Source organism: Pinus tabuliformis, chromosome X, assembly GCF_031772625.1.
Source record: "Pinus tabuliformis cultivar Carrire ecotype Pingquan chromosome X, CPIR1, whole genome shotgun sequence".
NCBI classification, from domain to species: Eukaryota; Viridiplantae; Streptophyta; class Pinopsida; order Pinales; family Pinaceae; genus Pinus; species Pinus tabuliformis.
The window spans coordinates 131,652,131-131,671,094 of record NC_142308.1 but is presented as its reverse complement, the minus strand read 5'-3'; the positions used below and the strand labels follow the sequence as shown (position 1 = coordinate 131,671,094).

At 39.1% G+C, this 18,964-nt stretch overlaps 1 protein-coding gene across 1 annotated transcript in view; it reads left to right on the top strand.

Annotated features, from left to right (window-relative positions):
- The first annotated feature begins 542 nt into the window (after window positions 1-542).
- The window catches only part of LOC149138797 (O-fucosyltransferase 31-like), a 168,775-nt gene continuing 150,353 nt past the window's right edge, over window positions 543-18,964 (top strand). Inside the window, exon 1 of the mRNA XM_089448297.1 lies at window positions 543-876. Within this exon, the coding sequence (XP_089304423.1) occupies window positions 742-876 (135 nt within the window). The 5' untranslated portion in view covers window positions 543-741. The remainder of the gene's footprint in view (window positions 877-18,964) is intronic.

Below are 18,964 nucleotides of genomic sequence, written 5' to 3'. Positions count from 1 at the left end.
TAAATTAAATTAAAATAAAATTAATAATTATAATTATTAACTATTAATATTTAACATATTTAATCCAGATCTATCAAGCTTCAAGAGAGATCAAATCTCTTGATGTGCAAACATTTCCTTAAGTTTTGTACTCAAAAAATAAGTTTGCACCTTGAAAGATTTGATCCCTCTTGACACTTGATAGATCCAAAGTTAAAATAGATTTAAGTAGATTATTATTTAATTAAAACCACATATAAATATTCGAGAGATTTAATGCCTCTTGACACTTGATAAATCCACAATTAAAATAGATTTAAGTTCATTATAATTTAATTAAACTACATATGAATATTACAGATTTTTAAACATATTAATATAAATTCAACCATTAGACCTATTTAAAAATATTAACAAGTTTTCTTTATAGCCGGCTATAAAACAACTCCACACAAAAATATTTCATTCTCTCCTTTTAATTAAATTTACTAAATTTTTAAATCAATAACCTTAGTAGACAATGTTTATGTTTTAACAAACTGGTTTATAACAATACACTTCATAACTCACCAAAAGATTTACCTTACTTCACAAAATAGTAACTGGATCTAAGTCCTTCAGACAACTATTGGAGATATGTTTGCGTGGATACCAGAAAAAAATATGGCACTTTACAAATGATCTGGTGGCATTTTCTCCCGCTGCAACACTAATACGAGCACTCAAAAGTTCAGATCGCAGGTGTGATCACAGAAATCGAACATGAAAACCAACAAAATGAAATTCCAGAAGCAAATTTTCCAGGGCGTGTTTGTCGGGGTCGTGGTGCTAATGCTGCCTCTGTTGCATCCTCGTCTCTTCACACCGCTCGGGAAGGCGATGCCTTCAATTTTCTCGGTACATTTTAAAATTGATTTTAGCCTACTTTTTAATGGTGCCTTTTGTTTTTGCGAGATTCGAACATCAGACATATCTGTCATCTGTTAATGGCAAAAATTCATTGTCTATTGATCCGTGAAAAATGTATTCTATTTGAAATCCTAAAATTATAGATCACAGACAATTTCATTGTGTGAATAAGGGGCTTGTGTTCACTGTTAAAATGAAGGAATCTGTATCAATATTTTTCTGGAAATATTACAAAATTATTGCCAAAACACCAGAATTTAACTCAAAGCAAGTTGGCAGAGGGGAAATGTTGTCGACTCACAGAACCTCTTGTTGAAAGTCGGACAGCCGACTGGTTCTCTACCAGTGAGCCACATGCCCATTTCATGGCAGGCACCATTTACTCGTTCGATATCAATGATGTCAATTGCTATTTGAAACACTCTTAACTCAAGCTCTACTTTGGCTCAGGGCTACTACCCAGCGCCAATGAACCTCAACACTGGCTCTGATACCATTTTGAAAATTGGATAGGCTAGGATGTGAACCCAGGACAAGGCTCCAGCTGATCAATGGGAAATGTGATGGCAACCACAACGTGATGAGAAAAGGGGTTGGCGAGGTTGTGGGAAAGAAGCAATTATACATTCTATATATACTACTTCGGTTAGGGTTGCAATGGGGACAAATCCATGACCCACTGCATAATATGACCTCCCTGCATATGGGTAGGTGGCATTAACAGCGTTCCAAAACATTTGTTCAAACCTTTCTTTTGGTATCCAGATATTCCCTTGACTTTGAAGAGGCATGCCTTATTGTTTGGTGCAACAGAGGATGGAGTGGAATCCTTCAATTTTCTCTATTGACAGCCTGTAGAAAAGAGTACTGTTAAAAAACACGCTTATGAAGAAAGTTTCAGTTGAAAATCATTTGCCCACAATGACTATTAACATTATTCTCACTACCTACTTCTTTTCTATGTTTTTTTCAGGTGAAATTCACTAACCCTTTGCGAAAAATCACCATCCAGTCTTCTCCAAAACATCCATGGTCTGCTGAAAATAGAAAATGAATGTAAAGAATGCTCCACAAGCTTCATGAACTTCATAAAAGAAGTTTTATGGGCATTTAAACCTAAAAAGTGTTTTTCTTTTTTTTCTTTTCTTTTTCAATTTGTATATTGCATTTCACTTTAAAAAAATAGCCTTGTTTTAACTGGTGGAGGGAAAACTCGAAATGGCTTTGGGAAATTACCATTTTTTTGTCATCGTTTTGTGATATATCTTGGAAGTCTTGTGACATTTATTGGAAACGAACCTGGCACGGGTTCTGGCTGTGGACACCACGATATGGTCATCAAAAATAGTATTTCTGGTAGGAAACCTGTCTCTGGCCATTGGCAACGGAAATGGGGACCCCCTCATGTTTAAATTTTCTGGTAATAGATTGGCTGCCTATCACTGAACCACACGTGACATGGGTACAAAACAATGATGCAAATCCTCACATACAAGAATAGAAAAAGCAAAAACCAAGAATTCAAGCATGTAAGTAGAAAGGAGATTGTTGCAGTGTACACATATGGTACGCTCTTCAGTGCATTATTTATACAGAGGTGCAAAATTGGAGAGTAAACATCTTTGAGCAGGTCTCCTCACGTTACAATGAAAATATACATATTTAGGTGGGCGATCAAGTGTGACCAAGCCCCTTATGAATTATATATGATGAGATAGGGAGAACAAAGTGAGAAGTGTAAATTACAATTATATTACGTAGACTAGATCCACTAGGAACTGAGAGATGAAGTCTCATCAATCCCTCTACACTGAGTGGAAACCGTTGCTGATTTCTGCCGACGGTGTCCATAGTCGAGCAAAGGACAACGTAGGATGTCAGATCAATGTGTTGATTTGAATATCTCAGTGCAATAATTAAAGGTGAGCCTTAGCTGAAATGTGAACTTGTGCAGCTATTGGTGTTTGGATTGAAGAAGAAATGTCATCTAGGCTAAAGAGTTGCACTTACCATGGGCTGTTGAAGGGTAACTGCAAAAACATGTGGGGAGGGGAACCATGAATAGGGGGTTCCTAAGAAACATGCAACGTCATCTGCTTTAGCATTGAAGTGAGGGCAATATGGAATGAAATAGGATGAGGAGGGGTGATCCAGGTGGATATTGGTGGCCACCTTCCAAGTCCACCTGGACCCCACCATTGTCTTTCTCAGCATTTTCAGTTTCCTTAATTGTAGCACAACTTACTATTTTTAGCAGTTTTTCGGGTCCTGAACTTCCGGAGCCGTTTTGAGGCCCTAAACGACGTTTTTTGGGGAATCCGGGGGCAACATGGGTCCATGGAATGGACCGATATTGCGCGTTCCAACAATGGTAGTACTCGGATAGATCTTTCTAACGAGCTATTGTATGCGTCAAACGGAGATCATATGCCAAAGTTACGACCCCGGGAAGTTGATGTACCAATTTACCCCAGCGTTTCATCTCCTAGGGTTAGGTTTTGGAATGTTAAGGGTTTTCCATTGTTTCTCAACAATAAATAGGCCTTCGAGCCTCATTGTAACACAGTTCAGAGGCATGTAGCCATCACATCTCTTCTCAGAGATAAGCTACCATCGCCCTAGCTGGTTTATTTCCATTTCTGGTTGTAAGCATATTTCAGTATTTTCCATTAATGAAATGAAGTATTATTTCCGCTGCATCTTTGTGTATATGGTTATCTCTGTAATTTGTTGCGTTCCTGTTTAAATTCGGATCAAGGGGGATGTGGAACCAATGCTTGGAGTGGCATCTCTTTGTTGAGACTTGAAGTCCATGAGGAAGACTGCAACATGCTGAGAGGTATGCACACCAGAGCAAACAAAGAGTTTTGAAGTTGTGGAGGTTGATGTGATTGACAAATTTTTGCCTTGATCAAAGGGGAGGATATGGGATTTGGTACCTTTTGATGTCGTTGTGAAGCTTGTAGGTGTTGAAAATACCATAATGTTGTGTCCTATATTAAAATAACAAGGCTTGTGAAGAAGCATGTCATGTTGACACAATAGTTTAACATCATAGTTAATTGTATCAATGAAAGGTCTAAGGGAAAAATTGGCAAAACACCTATGTGTGATAGGTGTGGATGACATTGCCACCTTTACTCATCCAAGATGATATCACCTTGTGGGTGTGGTAGGATGCTAGAGTGAATTGACCAATTGTTGAGAAACTAGGTCCTTTTGACCACCATTGTACATGATAAGTTGCTCAATTTGGATGGTGGGAGTGAAGATAACTTCATGCTTCATATCAACATAATTCTTAGTGAGGAGAAGTAATGGATTGGAGGAACCGAGATTGCGGAAATTAGGTTCCTCTTCTTGTTCCAATGGAAGGTTCTTTCATTATTTGTTACTATCCATGAAGGAGAACTTTGGCCTTTTTGGTCTACAAGGTGTAGCATTTAACAAAAACAGGTTCAATTTGAATTGAAGCTAGTCAAATAGATTGAGTTGATAACCAACCAAGTTGACTCGACTGTCAAATCGACTTGGGGGGCTGGTTTGGTACCAAATCGGTCGAGTCTATTTTGAATTGGCTGAGTCACCTCTGGACCCCATTGCATGGGCTCAACAATCATTTAATCAATTTTTTAAATAAAAAAAATAGAGAAAATCCCTTCCTAAGCATTTGCATCTTGCTTTAAACAAACCTTGATGCCCCCTCCTATTTACTTCACACTGTTGATTTGTGGTAGCATCGGATGTGTTCTAGCCATGAAAATTGGTGGGGAGGCTAAAGCACATGAGATCTCCAAGACCCAAAAATAGATTGGGGAAATTCCACCCGATTAGAGAGATATTAAAATAATTAATATTTTTAATGGGGTTCCTAAGTCTAAACTTAGGAAAATTAAAATATTAATGGGTATTAATATAAAACTAGGTGAGAATGTTCTAAATGACATGGATCAAGCCAAATCTAATCTTAGCCATTGATTAGAGACTTAATCTCGACCATTGAAGACTCAACAGGAAAAGTATAAGAGGAGGCTTGAGGGTCAATTGGAGACACACCAAGATTGATCAGTCAGTTCGATTTTCTGGAGCGGGGTTTGCTGAGAAAATTCGAACAAGTGATCTGTTGCAGCGAGGGGCAGTGAGTACATAGCAGAGAGGCAGGGATAGTGCTAGAGGGTCAGAGCAGAGCCTGACGCAGAGGCAGTAGGAGCCACGCAGAGGCAGCTAGAGACTGTGTAGAGGCAAAGGGGTCTGCGTGGGTGACGCAGAAGGCTAGCGAGCTGACGCAAAGAGCTAGAAGGCTGACGCAGGGGCTTCAGGAGTGACGCTGAGGCTAGTAGAGCTGACGTAGAGCCTAGGAGAAGCGCTAAAAGGATTTTCGTGGGGCAGACTAGAGCTGAGAGGCTGAATATCTGTGTCCGAGAAGAGGCATTACTGCCGTGTAACAATATCTGTTGGGTGAGCCAGTTCGGCACCCTAGTTGTACTCAAGAAATCTACATAATAATAAAACCCTCAGAATTGCTACACTGGTTTTCCCGCATTGGGTTTTTCGGGGACGATTGTCCAAAAATAACGGTGTCCCTTGTGTGTTTGTCTAGTATTTCAGTTGCTGATCTGTATACGAGTTAAGGCTGCATTTGCGTTTATTTTCAATATTTATATGTATAAATAACTTGTTAATGGAATAAACAAGTAGATGAAATATACCAGATAATGCAGTAGGGATTTCTAACGTGTCAAACTTAGAAATTTCAACACACACCTCTCTTTTTGAGCTATGGCGAGCCTCCAAAATTCTGGAACAACATTGAAGACTTGAGAAACAACAAACTAGTCGCTGGTTTGGCATATTGGAGCTAGTTTGGACTCTGGTGTTGATTTGGAGTTGTCCAGTGGATTTGGCATCTTTGGGAGGAGGCTACATCCCATCTTCTCGTTCCTTGGTATGCTTTCCCTCTTTTAAAATTGCATATATGAATTCGGTTCCTATTTTCTCTCTTTCAAGTTTAAATCTGTCCCTCTTTGTTCCTAAATCTTACTAGTTTGCATTTGCAACTTTGCATGCATCATATTAAACTTTAAGATAGGGTTTGCATTGTAATTTGCTGCAACTTGCATGTTTGATTCTATTTGTAGATTTCTTCCCATTCAAATTCCATTGCCTCAAGAGTCAAAGACCTTGCATTCTTTTTTTTAATTATAGTGGGGATGGGGGGGGGGGTTCATAGGTTGAAATAGCGCTTGGCTTGGTGTAAGATGCTAAATAACCCCATTTCTAGCACCAAAGGAGTTTATAGGGCAGATTAGCGTAGAGATACTCAGTTAGTTTGAAAAATTTGAAGAGGATAAGGCTAGGGAAAAGGCAATAAAAGAAGTTGTAAGGAAGAGGCAACTTGCACTTATGAGAGCAAGTGCTAGTGTTGATTTTGATGACTCTTCCTCTATGCCTTCCACCAATATCCATTACCCCTTCTATTATGTTCCTCCCCTTCTTGAATCTAACAATCAACCTAAAAAGAAGAAGAACATTAAGTGCTATTTCACACCTTCCCCCAACTTGCCTTTGCTAGTGCCTCTTAATCAAGCCAAACTCAACCCACCTTAGATAGCCATTAGAAGAAGCAATACAAACATGCCGCTGTTGAATACATTGCCTGATGGTGGTATGATCTAGATATCTCCTTTAATGCTTCCTACTCACCTTATTACCAAGCTATGTGGGAGTTTGTTATTGGGGCAGGAAAGGGCTTTAAAAGTCCTAGTATGCATGACTTGAGGGGATCTCTTGCAAAATTATGTTTTGTCCATAGATGAATATTTAAAGGAGTGGAGAGAGTCATTGTTGGTTTCTGGTAGCATCAAATGTGCTCTAAGCCTCAAAATTTGCAAGGAGGCTTGGACACATGTATTCCATAATACCCAGAAATCGTTTTGGGAAATTCCACTCGGAGACAATTTTATTCAAATAATTAATTATTTTTAATGGGTCTCTAAGTCTAAACTTAAGAAATTAAAATAATTAAAGGGTATTAATCTAACTGTGGGTGAAACTTCTAGAAGAAGACGAGGATCAAGCCAAAATGACCTGAGCCATTGATTAGGGTCTAATCTAGTTGTTGGTTCTCAACAAAAGGATTATAAGAGGAGGCTTGAGGGGCATTTGGAAAACACATCGAGTGGAGATCAGAAGATCAAATTTGTGAAACACAACAGTTGCCGGAAGAGGAATTTGAAGTGATCATTTGCAATGAGGGGCAGTGATAGTATCTGGAGGGAAGTTTTTCTTGGACTGGAGAGTACAAAGCAGAGAGGGAAGAACAACGTCCAGAGAGGCTAACGTTGGGCCATGCATAGCTACGTTGTGGCAACGCTAAGCCTGAGAGGGAGATCGAATTCTTGCTGAGGAAATCGAGTTTCAGAAGCCGGGAGCCGGGGTGTGAGACCGGGAGGCTGAGAGTTGAAGTTTCCAGCCAACAGAGGATCAGAAGGAGGGGCAGTGCAGTCCCAACAGAGGTGATGCAGAGACTACGTGGGGTTGATGCAGTTCTGCATAGAGGCTAACGCAGAAGGGATGAAAAGGCTCTCTTCCAGCAGATCAGAGTCGGATCTTCTAGTGACAAGGTGAGATCATCTCACTATTTCGTTTTGTCTAGTTTCTCTCTGTATCGGATAACCAGTTGGGCATCCAACGAATTGTACTTAGAATTATTACTGCATAATAATAAAACCTTCAACTGCTGCACCGGTTTTCCCGCATTGGGTTTTCTGGGGACATTTGTCCAAAAATAACTTTGTAGATGTGTGTGATGTTTATTTCTCTCCTGTGCTGTATTTAGTTTTTGCAGTTTTATTTTGGTGTAGGCTGCAATGTATATATTGTTAGGGTCCTATAATTTTTATACAGTCAATTGATTATAGCTAATGATTATTATATTTGAAATGTTGTAAATAATATTTCATCCACCAAATTATTTCCAAGAAGGGGTCAAAAATATAAAATGTGGTTAATTTTACATGGAATTCTAATAATTGAGTTCATTATGCCTCTATCCAAAGTTCGGAGGAATTATGTATTATAACCAAAATTTTCCGCTCATGTCATAAGGGACGAAAACGACAAAAGGAGTTTGTTGCTTGTGGTTAAGTCCCGTGCACCATCCAGTCGCCTGATCGTCACTCTGTTAGATCAATGGTCAACAGGGCTTTTCGGCCCCCATTGCCATCCTACCTTTATTGGTGGGGGGGGGAGAGGGTTCGAAAAACTGTTCTCCTCCCCGCCGGACCCACTCTACGTGTCATCACCTCACCATTTCGGACCCCCCCCTTCACAACCCACTTACCGCTTTGACTCCCCTTCGAAAACTGCCAACCTCCATTTCACCTCCCGCCTCCACGTCATTTGTCTATTTCATGGCCAAGTAAAACTATGTTTTTTTCCCTATACAACACAATACTTCCAAACATGGTTTACAAACAACTGAGAACATATTTTCAAATACTGAAAGATGTTTTTGTTGCTAACATCCTTTTGTACAAAAACCTCTCTTAGTTTTCTAACAACTGTTATGGTTTGGGAGATGCTAATGATTATTTGAAGGCATATTTTCCAGAAATTTCCTGTTTCAGTCACCTTTTTGCAGAGAATATTGTGGATAATCAGAGATGAATCTTGGGAAACTGGATGAGGTTTTGGTTCCTAATATGCCAAGATACAAAAGCCTATCTCACTTTTCACACAACTATCAGGGATTGGGAGATTCACTCTCATCATTTTAGCCTATTTTTCTGACTACGCAATGTCTTGTTTTAGTCACCTTTTTGCAGAGCATATTGTGGATAATCAGAAATGAATTTTGGTAAACTGGAGGAGGTTTTGTTCCTCAGATGCTAAGCTACAAAAACCTCTCTCAGTTAGCTCGGATTGATATCTTCAAAGGTATAACTGGACCCTGTTTTTCAAAATTTCGGGAGGAAAAAGCTCAAAGACAGTTAGTGACTTGGAGGCCACCTCATCAAATAAGAGTTGCTATCAAATTCAAATTGCTCTTCTTTGTCACCAACAATCCACAAAGATAGTGCCAAGTAGATTCATTAGTTTTGAATGTCCTATATTTTAGTTCTATTTGTGTAAGACAGTTTGAGATATTTGTAAACAAATCTTGATATTTTTTTCAAGATATTTTAGTTTAGAATTTGTATAAATACTTCATAGTTTGAAGTAATAGATGTTGATTGTTGAATATAATTTCCTTTGCGAATTGTAATTTTCTAAGTTGCTGGAAGCATCAATAATACAAGGACATTCTTCACAGGATTCATGTGGTGTACGAATTGGTGATGTTTTTCTTCTGTTCACGTGTTTAATCATTGTCTTCTTTGTCTGTTGTTTCTGAAAACCTTAATTACATAACAGAAACTGTGATGAATAAGATATGTTATACATAACACCCTATTATGGTTGTTAGTAATTTATATGTTTTCTGCTGAAGTCAAATTAAGGAATTCTTCGTTGCTCCTTAGTTTCTATTGAATCTTACATTTCTTTTGTTTCATAATCCATTTAAAATTTTGAATGATCCAACTAGTGCAACCTAGCTTGCCCTGTGAAAATCCTTCAAAATTTGATACAAATCCAATTAATCTTTAGACTCCATAGCCCAATGGAATTATAACAATTTAATCAACCAAGCAATCCAATAAAAAAAATCAATGCAGTAATAACTAGCCTAAAATTACATCAAACATAGCTAAATTTTATAGAGAGATCCCTCTCTGAAACTGGCAGGGCTAGATCCCAGCTCCCAAAGTGGTTTGATGCTATCCTATGTGTTTACTCCCTCAACCTCAAAAATACAGAACGACAACATGTATTTCAGTATTTGACGTAGAAAACTGCAAGTAACTTGTTCAATTAATTTAACAAGTAGGTGAAATGTAATCAATTTGATGTAGTAGCAATCGGGTAACCGATTTTTTCACATGGTATTAGAGCACAGATCGTGAGCAGAAGAGCTCAGAAGTAGAAAGGAAGAGGAGTTTGAATTCACTGCAGAGGCAACAATTCGAAACCCCAGTAGGCAACGCAATCCTTGGGACAGAAGGTTGAAGCTTTGAGGAGAAATCGATTTCTTTGAGTGAGTTTGTGAAAATTTCTAACATGAAATTCTACTGCAGTAATTGATTTATTTCTCCTACTTATTTTCCATAATAAGTTATTTACAAAACCCTTCAGTAAACATCAAAGTAAATTCTACTGCAGTTGTCACATAATAGCATAGAGAAAAGAACAGTGAAATACAAGCACAAGAATCAATCACATCAACACAGTTATTTTTGGACAATAGTCCCCGAAAAAACCCAATGTGGGAAAATCAGTGCAGTAGATGAGGGTTTATTTATTATTCTTCAGCAACAATCTCTTTACAAGGAATGATTTTTGCAAAACATAGAGAAACCTCTGAGAAAACACTTGAGATAATTTTCCTCCTCCCTTTGGAGAAATTATGACACCCCATAGACCCTCCAGCCTTCATTGCGTCACCTCTGCATCATCTTTGCGTGAGGACTGCGTCTCTTGCTGCGCTACCTCTCCGAGCTGTCCCTCTGCGTTGCCCCTCTGGTGCACTGCATCACCTCCTCCTCAGTCTCTGACTGATGCTGATGCCCTTCGCTTCCTTCACGCTGCAACTCTCCCTCTAAATCGAACTCTTACTCCTTGAGAATCGATTTCCCTCGGGTTACTGAATATTTGCCTTGTGTGTCTCCAAATGACTCTCAAGTCTTCCTTTATACTTTTCCTGTTGAGATATCAACGACTGTGATCTAATCTCTAATCAACGGTTAAGATTAAATTAGACTTGATCCTTGTCTCTTAGAACCTTTTCACCCATATTTTTATTATTACCCATTAATATTTTAATTTTCCTAAGTTTAGACTTAGGAACCCCATTAAAAATATTAATTATTTTAATAAAATACAATCTAGGTGGAATTTCTTCAAACGATTTCTGGGTCTTGGGGATCTTATGTGTTCTAGACCCTCCACAAAATTTCAGAGCTAGAGCATATCTGATGCTACCCAAAAAATCAACACTCCCTCTTAGTGATGAATATGCTCTAGCAATACTTCCCAACAGAAGTATCACACTGATCCACAACGTCGATCCTCCGTGCTGCTGATGCTCGACCTGCTGCCCCTCATCCACTGCGCTACTGCAATCCGTACTGCTGCCTCATGACACTGCCACTGTCACTGCTACATCTGTACTGCAGCTCCCTCTCAATATGCTACATCATGCTGCCCATAGCACTGTCACTGCTAATTGCTGCACAACAATTCCCTGCATTATCCGCTTCTGCTACTGAAACGGATTCTCGATCATCCCCATCTTTTCCCTGAAATAAACAAACTTTGTTCTTCCTAGAGCCTTGGTGAGAATTTCTGCTACCTGTTCTCATGTCGGAGTGTACCGTAGCTGTACGACCCCTCTCTGGACACAGTTTCTGATAAAGTGACACCTGATGTCAATGTGCTTCGACCGATCATGAAAAAATGGATTCTCAAAGAGCTTGATGCAACTCTGATTATCACACAAAATATTGGTCGCTTCCATCCTTCTCCTGAATAGATTCACAAGCAACTTCCTAAGCCATATGGCTTCACACGATGCTGTGCTAGTTGCCATATATTCAGCTTCAGCTAAGCTCAGAGCTACAGATTTCTGTTTCCTACTACACCAGGGGTTATTCCTGATCCAATGTTGAAACAGTATCCAGTGGTACTTTTCCGATCCACTGAACTTCTAGCCCAATCTGCATCAATGAACCCACTCAACCTGATGTCATTGCCTCGAGTGTACATTAATCCATGCTTGACTGTTCCTCGTATATATCTGAGAACACACTTGGTTGCTGCCCAGTGCACCCTCTTCGGTTCCACCATGAACCGACTGAGGGTGTTGACAGCGTAACAGATGTCTGGTCTAGTATTGACCTGATACATCAGGGACCCTATGAGCTGCTTGTACAAGGTGGGATCGACTTCTTTATCTTCAGACCTAAGTTGCATTGAAATGGATACAGATATGGGGTTTGAAATGGATACGGCAAATTTTCAAAAAATCTGGATACAATACGGCAGGAAACGACACATAATAAAAAATAAAAAATAAAAATAATATATATATATATCTATATATATATTTAAAAAATAAGAATTTCATATTTCCATTCATATTTTAGAATCTAGATTAGATCTAAAGACTAAAACTACATAATCAATTATCATCTATGATCAATCATGATTCATCATCATCAATTCAGCATAAACATTGTCATCATCGTTAATGATTATTATAACATTCACGATTCAAGTTTCAACATATCATCAAGTTTTCGTTTCAAATTTCAAACATCAAGTTATCAACATGACAAGTTACACGGACACCATCATTACCAAAATTAATAATGCATACTAATTACTACATAGTACAAAGTACAAAATGAACTATGACTGGCAGTCTACTATCATTATTCATAATGCATATGGTTGTTCAAAAGTTTAAAAGTTAAAACACCATCATAAATATTTACATATCATCAAATATGTCTTCATTCATGCCACTAGAAGGTTCCACATTCTCTCTAGAAGTGGGACTAGGAACATTGCTGCCATGTCCACTTGAAGATCCACCTATTGGTGACTCGGCATCAAACAAATTCATATGAAACATAGCATTCAATGTCATATCCAAGTCAGGCAACTTTGGTTCCACGTCCCATAATTTGGTGGGCCCAAATTTGTATTCATCTCTCTTCTGTGACAGAAGGCGAAGGTTTGAATGAACATATACTAGTTCCTCAGCCTTTTTAGAACCTAATCTGTTTCGCCTTACTGAATGGATGAAGCCATATGTACTCCAGTTCCTTTTTGCTGAAGAGAAACTAGCAACCTGTGACAAGATCTTGATGGCCAATTTTTGGATATGTGGAAGTGCCCCACCACAGATGTTCCACCACTCAATTGGACTTAATCTGGTCTTGTCCCACATACACTCAATATCACAACCCCAACCCTCTGATCCCACAAAATGAGAAAACTGTGCATGAATCCGAAGCCCAATTTCGGGATCTACAAAAAGCTTTCTAAAAGCATTTTTAAATCCTTCTGCGACTTCTGGGTCTTTGTTTGGTGCGGTTATTTCTGGATCACGTAGCAAATTTGCAGCATAATATTTTGGATTCACTGCATAGGCTAAAAGATGCAATGGGGTGGTAATCTTGTTCCACCTTTTGGTCAATATATCTTTTACTTCGTTGTAAAAGAATTCATCTGGGTCATTCTCCTTGGCATTTATAACCAACCTTATCTTCTCTATCATGGAATCAATGCCCTCATACACCTCTCCCAAATTAGGCATATCTGTGTTAAACATACGGAGAAAATCCACAATTGGCTTAGTAAATGCCAAGAGGTACTCCACTCTATCCCACCATTCATCATCAACAACCAACCGTTTCATTGCTTGTGCTCTATCAGATTGGGATTGCCTCCATTGATTCCAAAGGGAACTGCATACCATTCATTGTAATGCATCTTTCACTTGCATAAGCCTTGTGAAGACTATGATGTGAGAAGCAAATTGAGTCTCGGCAACCTACAGGTGCCAAATTGCCAATGTTTCAAATTTCAACAAATTAAAAATCATAATTTGATTGAATAACTATTATGATTCACGAATCATGACATTTGAGAATCCAATTTAGATATTTGAATTTAGAGTTAGAAATTAGAATTTATGAGATATTTAATAAACTTTAAAGTATAGGTACCTTAAGGAGCTCAAACTTAGCAAATTCCCTGTAGATGCCCTGGGACATTTGGTGGTTTGTGATAAAAGCTTGAATTTCTTTTGCCTCTTCAAAAATAACTCGAATCCACTCAATTTGCTTCCCCATCTTGCTTGACATGGGGTTCAATGAATGTACAACATAGGGGGTCCAAAAGATGTGTTGATATTTGCCTTCAATAATTAGGCTCGTTGCTCTACTCACCGTTGCATTGTCAGTTATTACTTGGACAACATTTTCAGGCCCCACCAATTCAGTTGCTTCAATCAAGATGTTAGTAATGAATTGAGAATCTTTTATCTGCCCTTCACAATCCACTGCCTTCAAAAACATTGCCGCCTATGGGATCTGAGCAATCACATTGATCAAAGGCCTATTTCTTTGATCTTTCCATCCATTAGAAATGATGGACACCCCTGAAATGAGCCATGAATGACGAATGGGGCCTAATTTAGCCTCCAAATCTAACTTTTCAGCACTCAACAATGTGGTGCGTACCTTCTCATATCCAGGGCTCTTGTACCCTCTTGGGGCTTCATTCACTGTTTTTACCATCTTTGCCCAGTAAGGGATCACACAACGTTAAAGGAAAGACCATTTGCATAAATGCATTGGGCTATAGCTGCATCTGCTATTTCTAGAGCGTCATTATTAAAACTCTTTTCAAGCAGTCCAAAATTTGATCGCTTTGAACAAACAATTCCATGAGAATGAAGTGGAGGCTTTGATGAAGATGCTCCCAACCTTGTTGGGTGTTTTAAATGGGAGGCAGGATTTGCCTCATTTGCTTTAGCATCTGCCTCGCCTTGTTCTCTCTAATATTTTGCAAGTTTTGCCTTGCTTAAACCATTTCCATCTGTCCCATTCTCTTTAGGTGGGCCACTGCATATTCGAACCCCATTCCTTTTGACCCAAGCAAATGCGCTTTAACCCGTGTGTATGATCCCTTATATTCCTTTTTACACTCATTGCAAACCCATGCCAATGATCCACCTCCTTGGATCTTTCCAACAATAGTTATATATTTCCAAAGTGGTGAATTTGGATCAACTTTAAGGGCTGATTCAATTTCATGTTCCACTTCCTCTGCCTCATGAATGGCTGAACTTGAAGTTTCAATGAATGATGATGATGATGATGTAAATGCAACTTGTTAGTGTCAGTCTTTCCAGCCTTCCTACAGTGATCAAATATGCTCTTACAAAGTGGTCTTAGAGTGTCAAGGTCAAATTTTGTCATTTCAAAGAGTTTTCAACCAAAATTTGGTCACTAGGCATTAGGTTTAGGGTTTGCTTTCACTCCTTCTAAAATTGCCCAAATGCCAATCTATGTCACTATTCAACTGAGTCTATCATCATTCATAGGGTTGTCATTATCATGTCAGTGTCTAATGAGTCATTTTACACCTTGTTCATGCTTCAGTTGTGCCTAGGTAAGGTCATTTTCCTCTCCTAGGGTTTTGAAACCAATTTCTCTTGGATGGTCAAATCATCGGCAAAACTTGTATCCTGATGTTCATACACCTTCCCCTATCCTTAAAGTACCTTATTAAATGTTTCCCATCCCTTAGATCCGCCAAATTCCTCATTTTCGCACAAACCCTAGTTTCTAGCTACAACCTAGCAATTTTCTAGGTTGGGCCTGTGTTTTGCCCTTTTGGACCCCTTCCTCTCACTCAATCTCTGAGATTCCACTTTCCCCTGCTTCCTAACATCCCTCCCTACTTCCAAAAATTTCCCCAAGAATTTAGAAGCCCCTTATCCCCTTCATTTCGCTTCATTTCGACAAAATTCCTTGTTTCACACATCGGGATAAGTTTCACTCAAAAGATGTTTCAGAGAAATCAAAGATGAATTTTGGAAAACTGAGAGAGGTTTTTGTCCACAACATGCCAAAGAAGAAAAACCTCCTTCACTTTTTGCACAGGTGTCATGGTTTTAGAGAAATGTCAAAATTACAATCGCTAGATCCAAGGAGGTTGGCCAAGGCACTAAAACGACGGAAAAGGCCCGATCCACTCCAAATTTTGGCCAAAGCCTCTTTGACTGAGCATGGTACTTTATTGGGGACTCCCAGCCCAAATTTCAAGAAATTTGGAGAAAATTTTGTCATTTGTGATTTTTTGGGCAAAAAACAGGTTTTCTCCACCAATGGCGCGCGACCCTTTCGTTGGGCAACTCCATTTTGGGAAAACTCAGCATTTCTGGATTTGTCATGGAAAGTTACACTTGCTCAGCCATTGCCAAGAAATTTCACCAAGTTTTGGGCCTCTAGAAAGTCAAAAAACAAGCAAAAAATGACTTTCTGCCACCTTTTTGACACAAAGGAAGCAGTCTTGGGAGATTGCAATTTTGGAGGGGCAAATGACCACCAAATTCAGAAATTCCACTTGGGTTGGAAAGTAGACATCCAGACCTTTCCAACAAGCCCACTTTTGCCTCATTTGGACACCTGGAAGTACCTCAAAATCAGCTCCAAAGTAGCGCGACCCGTTCAGAAAGAGGGCGCGATCCGTTGGGCAGTTTTCACAGGAATTCATCTACAGCTCAGGAATTCGCCCAGCTTTGACCAGTTTTGACTTGTGACGGGATTTTTCACCCTCTTTGATGTAATTAATGTATTTTCATGTTGATATAACACTTATTTACCTATTCTAGAAGATTCATTCATGAAATAGCAAAAATTTAATGAATGAATTGGTTTCCTAGCTTATAGAGGCAAATTGTTTTGACTGTCTAGTTTTTAGTGCTCAGTTTAGAATTGGTTGAAACAGCTCCTAGAAGGATGAGCTCGACCCCTAGAGGCAAGGAAAGGTGTTAGCTTGCCTATATTATGTATTTTCTTAGTCATTTTCAGAGGTTGGAGAGGTTGGACTCTTAAGGGAGAAGCTCTATTGTATTACTCATTGTATCTCTGCAATTTTGGCAAAGGAAGAAAGACCAGGGTTTTGCAGTCTTTTTTGGGATTCCTGTGGTTACATGTATTGATGGTGTGTATATCTTTGTACTTGTAAATTTGTTATGTGATTCATCATCTTACTTTTCCTTCTGCAAATTAGGCAAATGAAGTGTTAAAGTAGAATTCATTATTGCCATGCTCTGCTTTTAAGTTTGCTTAATATTTATGTTTTCATCTGTCTAAAGAGAACTCTTGAAGGTTTCTTGCTCTCTTTAGCTCCTCACCGGTCATTCCTATCCATTCACTTAATTCAAAGGCATCAGTACAGTCTCCTACCTTGCCCCAAAGAACCCCCTGCAAAAACTGTGTCCAATCCCCGCACCCAAAAATTGCCTTTCCCCAACTTTCCGCCAAAACCCTAAAAATCCCAAATCAAACCTTTTATCAGTTTACTAGCCTAAAATCAGTGTTCCTTATTGGTTATCTCGCCCTTTGAAGATCTTTACCGAGATAGACCGGAGAGAGCCCTCTCCTGCCCTGTAGGGCTAGCTACGAGGCTAAGTGGTTTGATGTTGCCTTGGAGTTTACCTTTTTCAGCCTGAGGTGAAATTTCAAGTGCTAACATATTGGCGACCATACTGGGGAGAACAAACTTGTTTGTGGATTGATGTGTTGGTTTCATAAGTCTTAGACGGAGCCTGAAGTTATGCCAGGTAGCCTTCGAAACGCTTTTGCTTTGCATAAGCGGAAGTAGATAAACGCTGCTTCAGTCAATCTCCGTGAGCTTGTGAATACGGCCACTTCGATTGCATTTTACCCCAGTTCATTTGTAAACTCTGAACTTTTGGATGATAAGTTGAGAGTTTTCACAGGCTGAAATCATTCATTTGGCGACTCCTTTCACTGCAAGAATCCAGCAATCTGTGCTTCATGGTGACTTCACTGCAGAGAGATCAGTAGCTTTGAGCTTTTCAAGATGGATCGGATTGCAAGAAGATACGCTCCCCTGAGTCGAGATCACATCCCTGGTTTTCCAAATAAAATTCCGAAGGTAGATTGGTCAAGGAATTTGCCTACATTTAAAGATGATGGTAAGAAGGATGCTGCTTTACATCTAGTTAGATTTCATATGCATATTCGCAAGTTGAAGGTGGATTTTCCTGAAGATTGCTTGATGAAGATATTCTTGGCCACTCTGGAAGGTGCAGCTCAATCCTGGTATGAAAATTTGCCACAGGCCTGTATTTACTGTTTAAAGGATTTTCATGCCTTGTTTATTGAAAGATATCAAGCATCTTATCCATCATTAAATTTAGTTCATGACTGTTGCAAACATGCTTCAACTTTTATTGAAAGCCTTGAGAAATATTATGAAGATGATAATTTTATGGACGTTGAGATTATGGAGGCTCTGTATGAGAACCCATTTCAGCAACATAAAGAAAACTTAGAGAATTCCCATCAAGATGATCAGGACATTTTGCAGCAGAATCAATATCAGCAGGTTGAAGATGGCCATATGGCTGAAAATGATGAAAGAGAGGGTTCTATTTCAGATCTGCCCACAGAAGAAGACAGCGTGCAGGGTGGTCAAGATTCAATTTCAGAATGTGATGCAGTCAAGTCAGCTATTTCAGATCAACATTCAGATCATGATGACCAAGAATACCTTGTGCTGAATCCTGAAAAGGAGAATTTTGTTGTTGAGATCATAGACAGCGGTATGGATTCAAATGTTCTCAGTCGTGCTGCCAGTCTGTCATTAGAACCGAGTCTTCATGAGGAGGTCATTCAGTCAGCTCATGAACAGCAAGGTGAGATCTTTGCTCAAGCAAGTGAAAAAGTTTCTTTGAGTGAATTTGTGGCAAACGATCTAAATGATAATACTGTGCTTGATAATATTGAAGAATGTAATAAGGAACTTGATAATTTGGTTGTGATATCATATGAAGATGACCTACAGCACATTCACACCATAGAAGAACAAAACATTCAGGATTTCCATTCAGATTCCTCTTCATATGTTTCATGTGCTGAAATGCTTTTCCAAGAAGAGATCTGCTCATCCATTTGTTCAGAGTTTTTTGAAGCCCATGAGCATACTTTCACCGAAGCACATGAGGAAGGCAAATCAGAAATTGAAACAAAGGACACCTTGATCTTTCAGCAGGAGGTGGCAATGGCGAATCTTCATGTTTTTTACGATCCTCTAGCAAGTTTGTTGCAACCAGCAGTGAAAGTGTTTTTTACAGTGTTTTGTTGCAGCCATGGTCAACTATGTTTTTGGATGCCCAGTGATAGGTTTGTACTGTTGACCAGAAGATCTG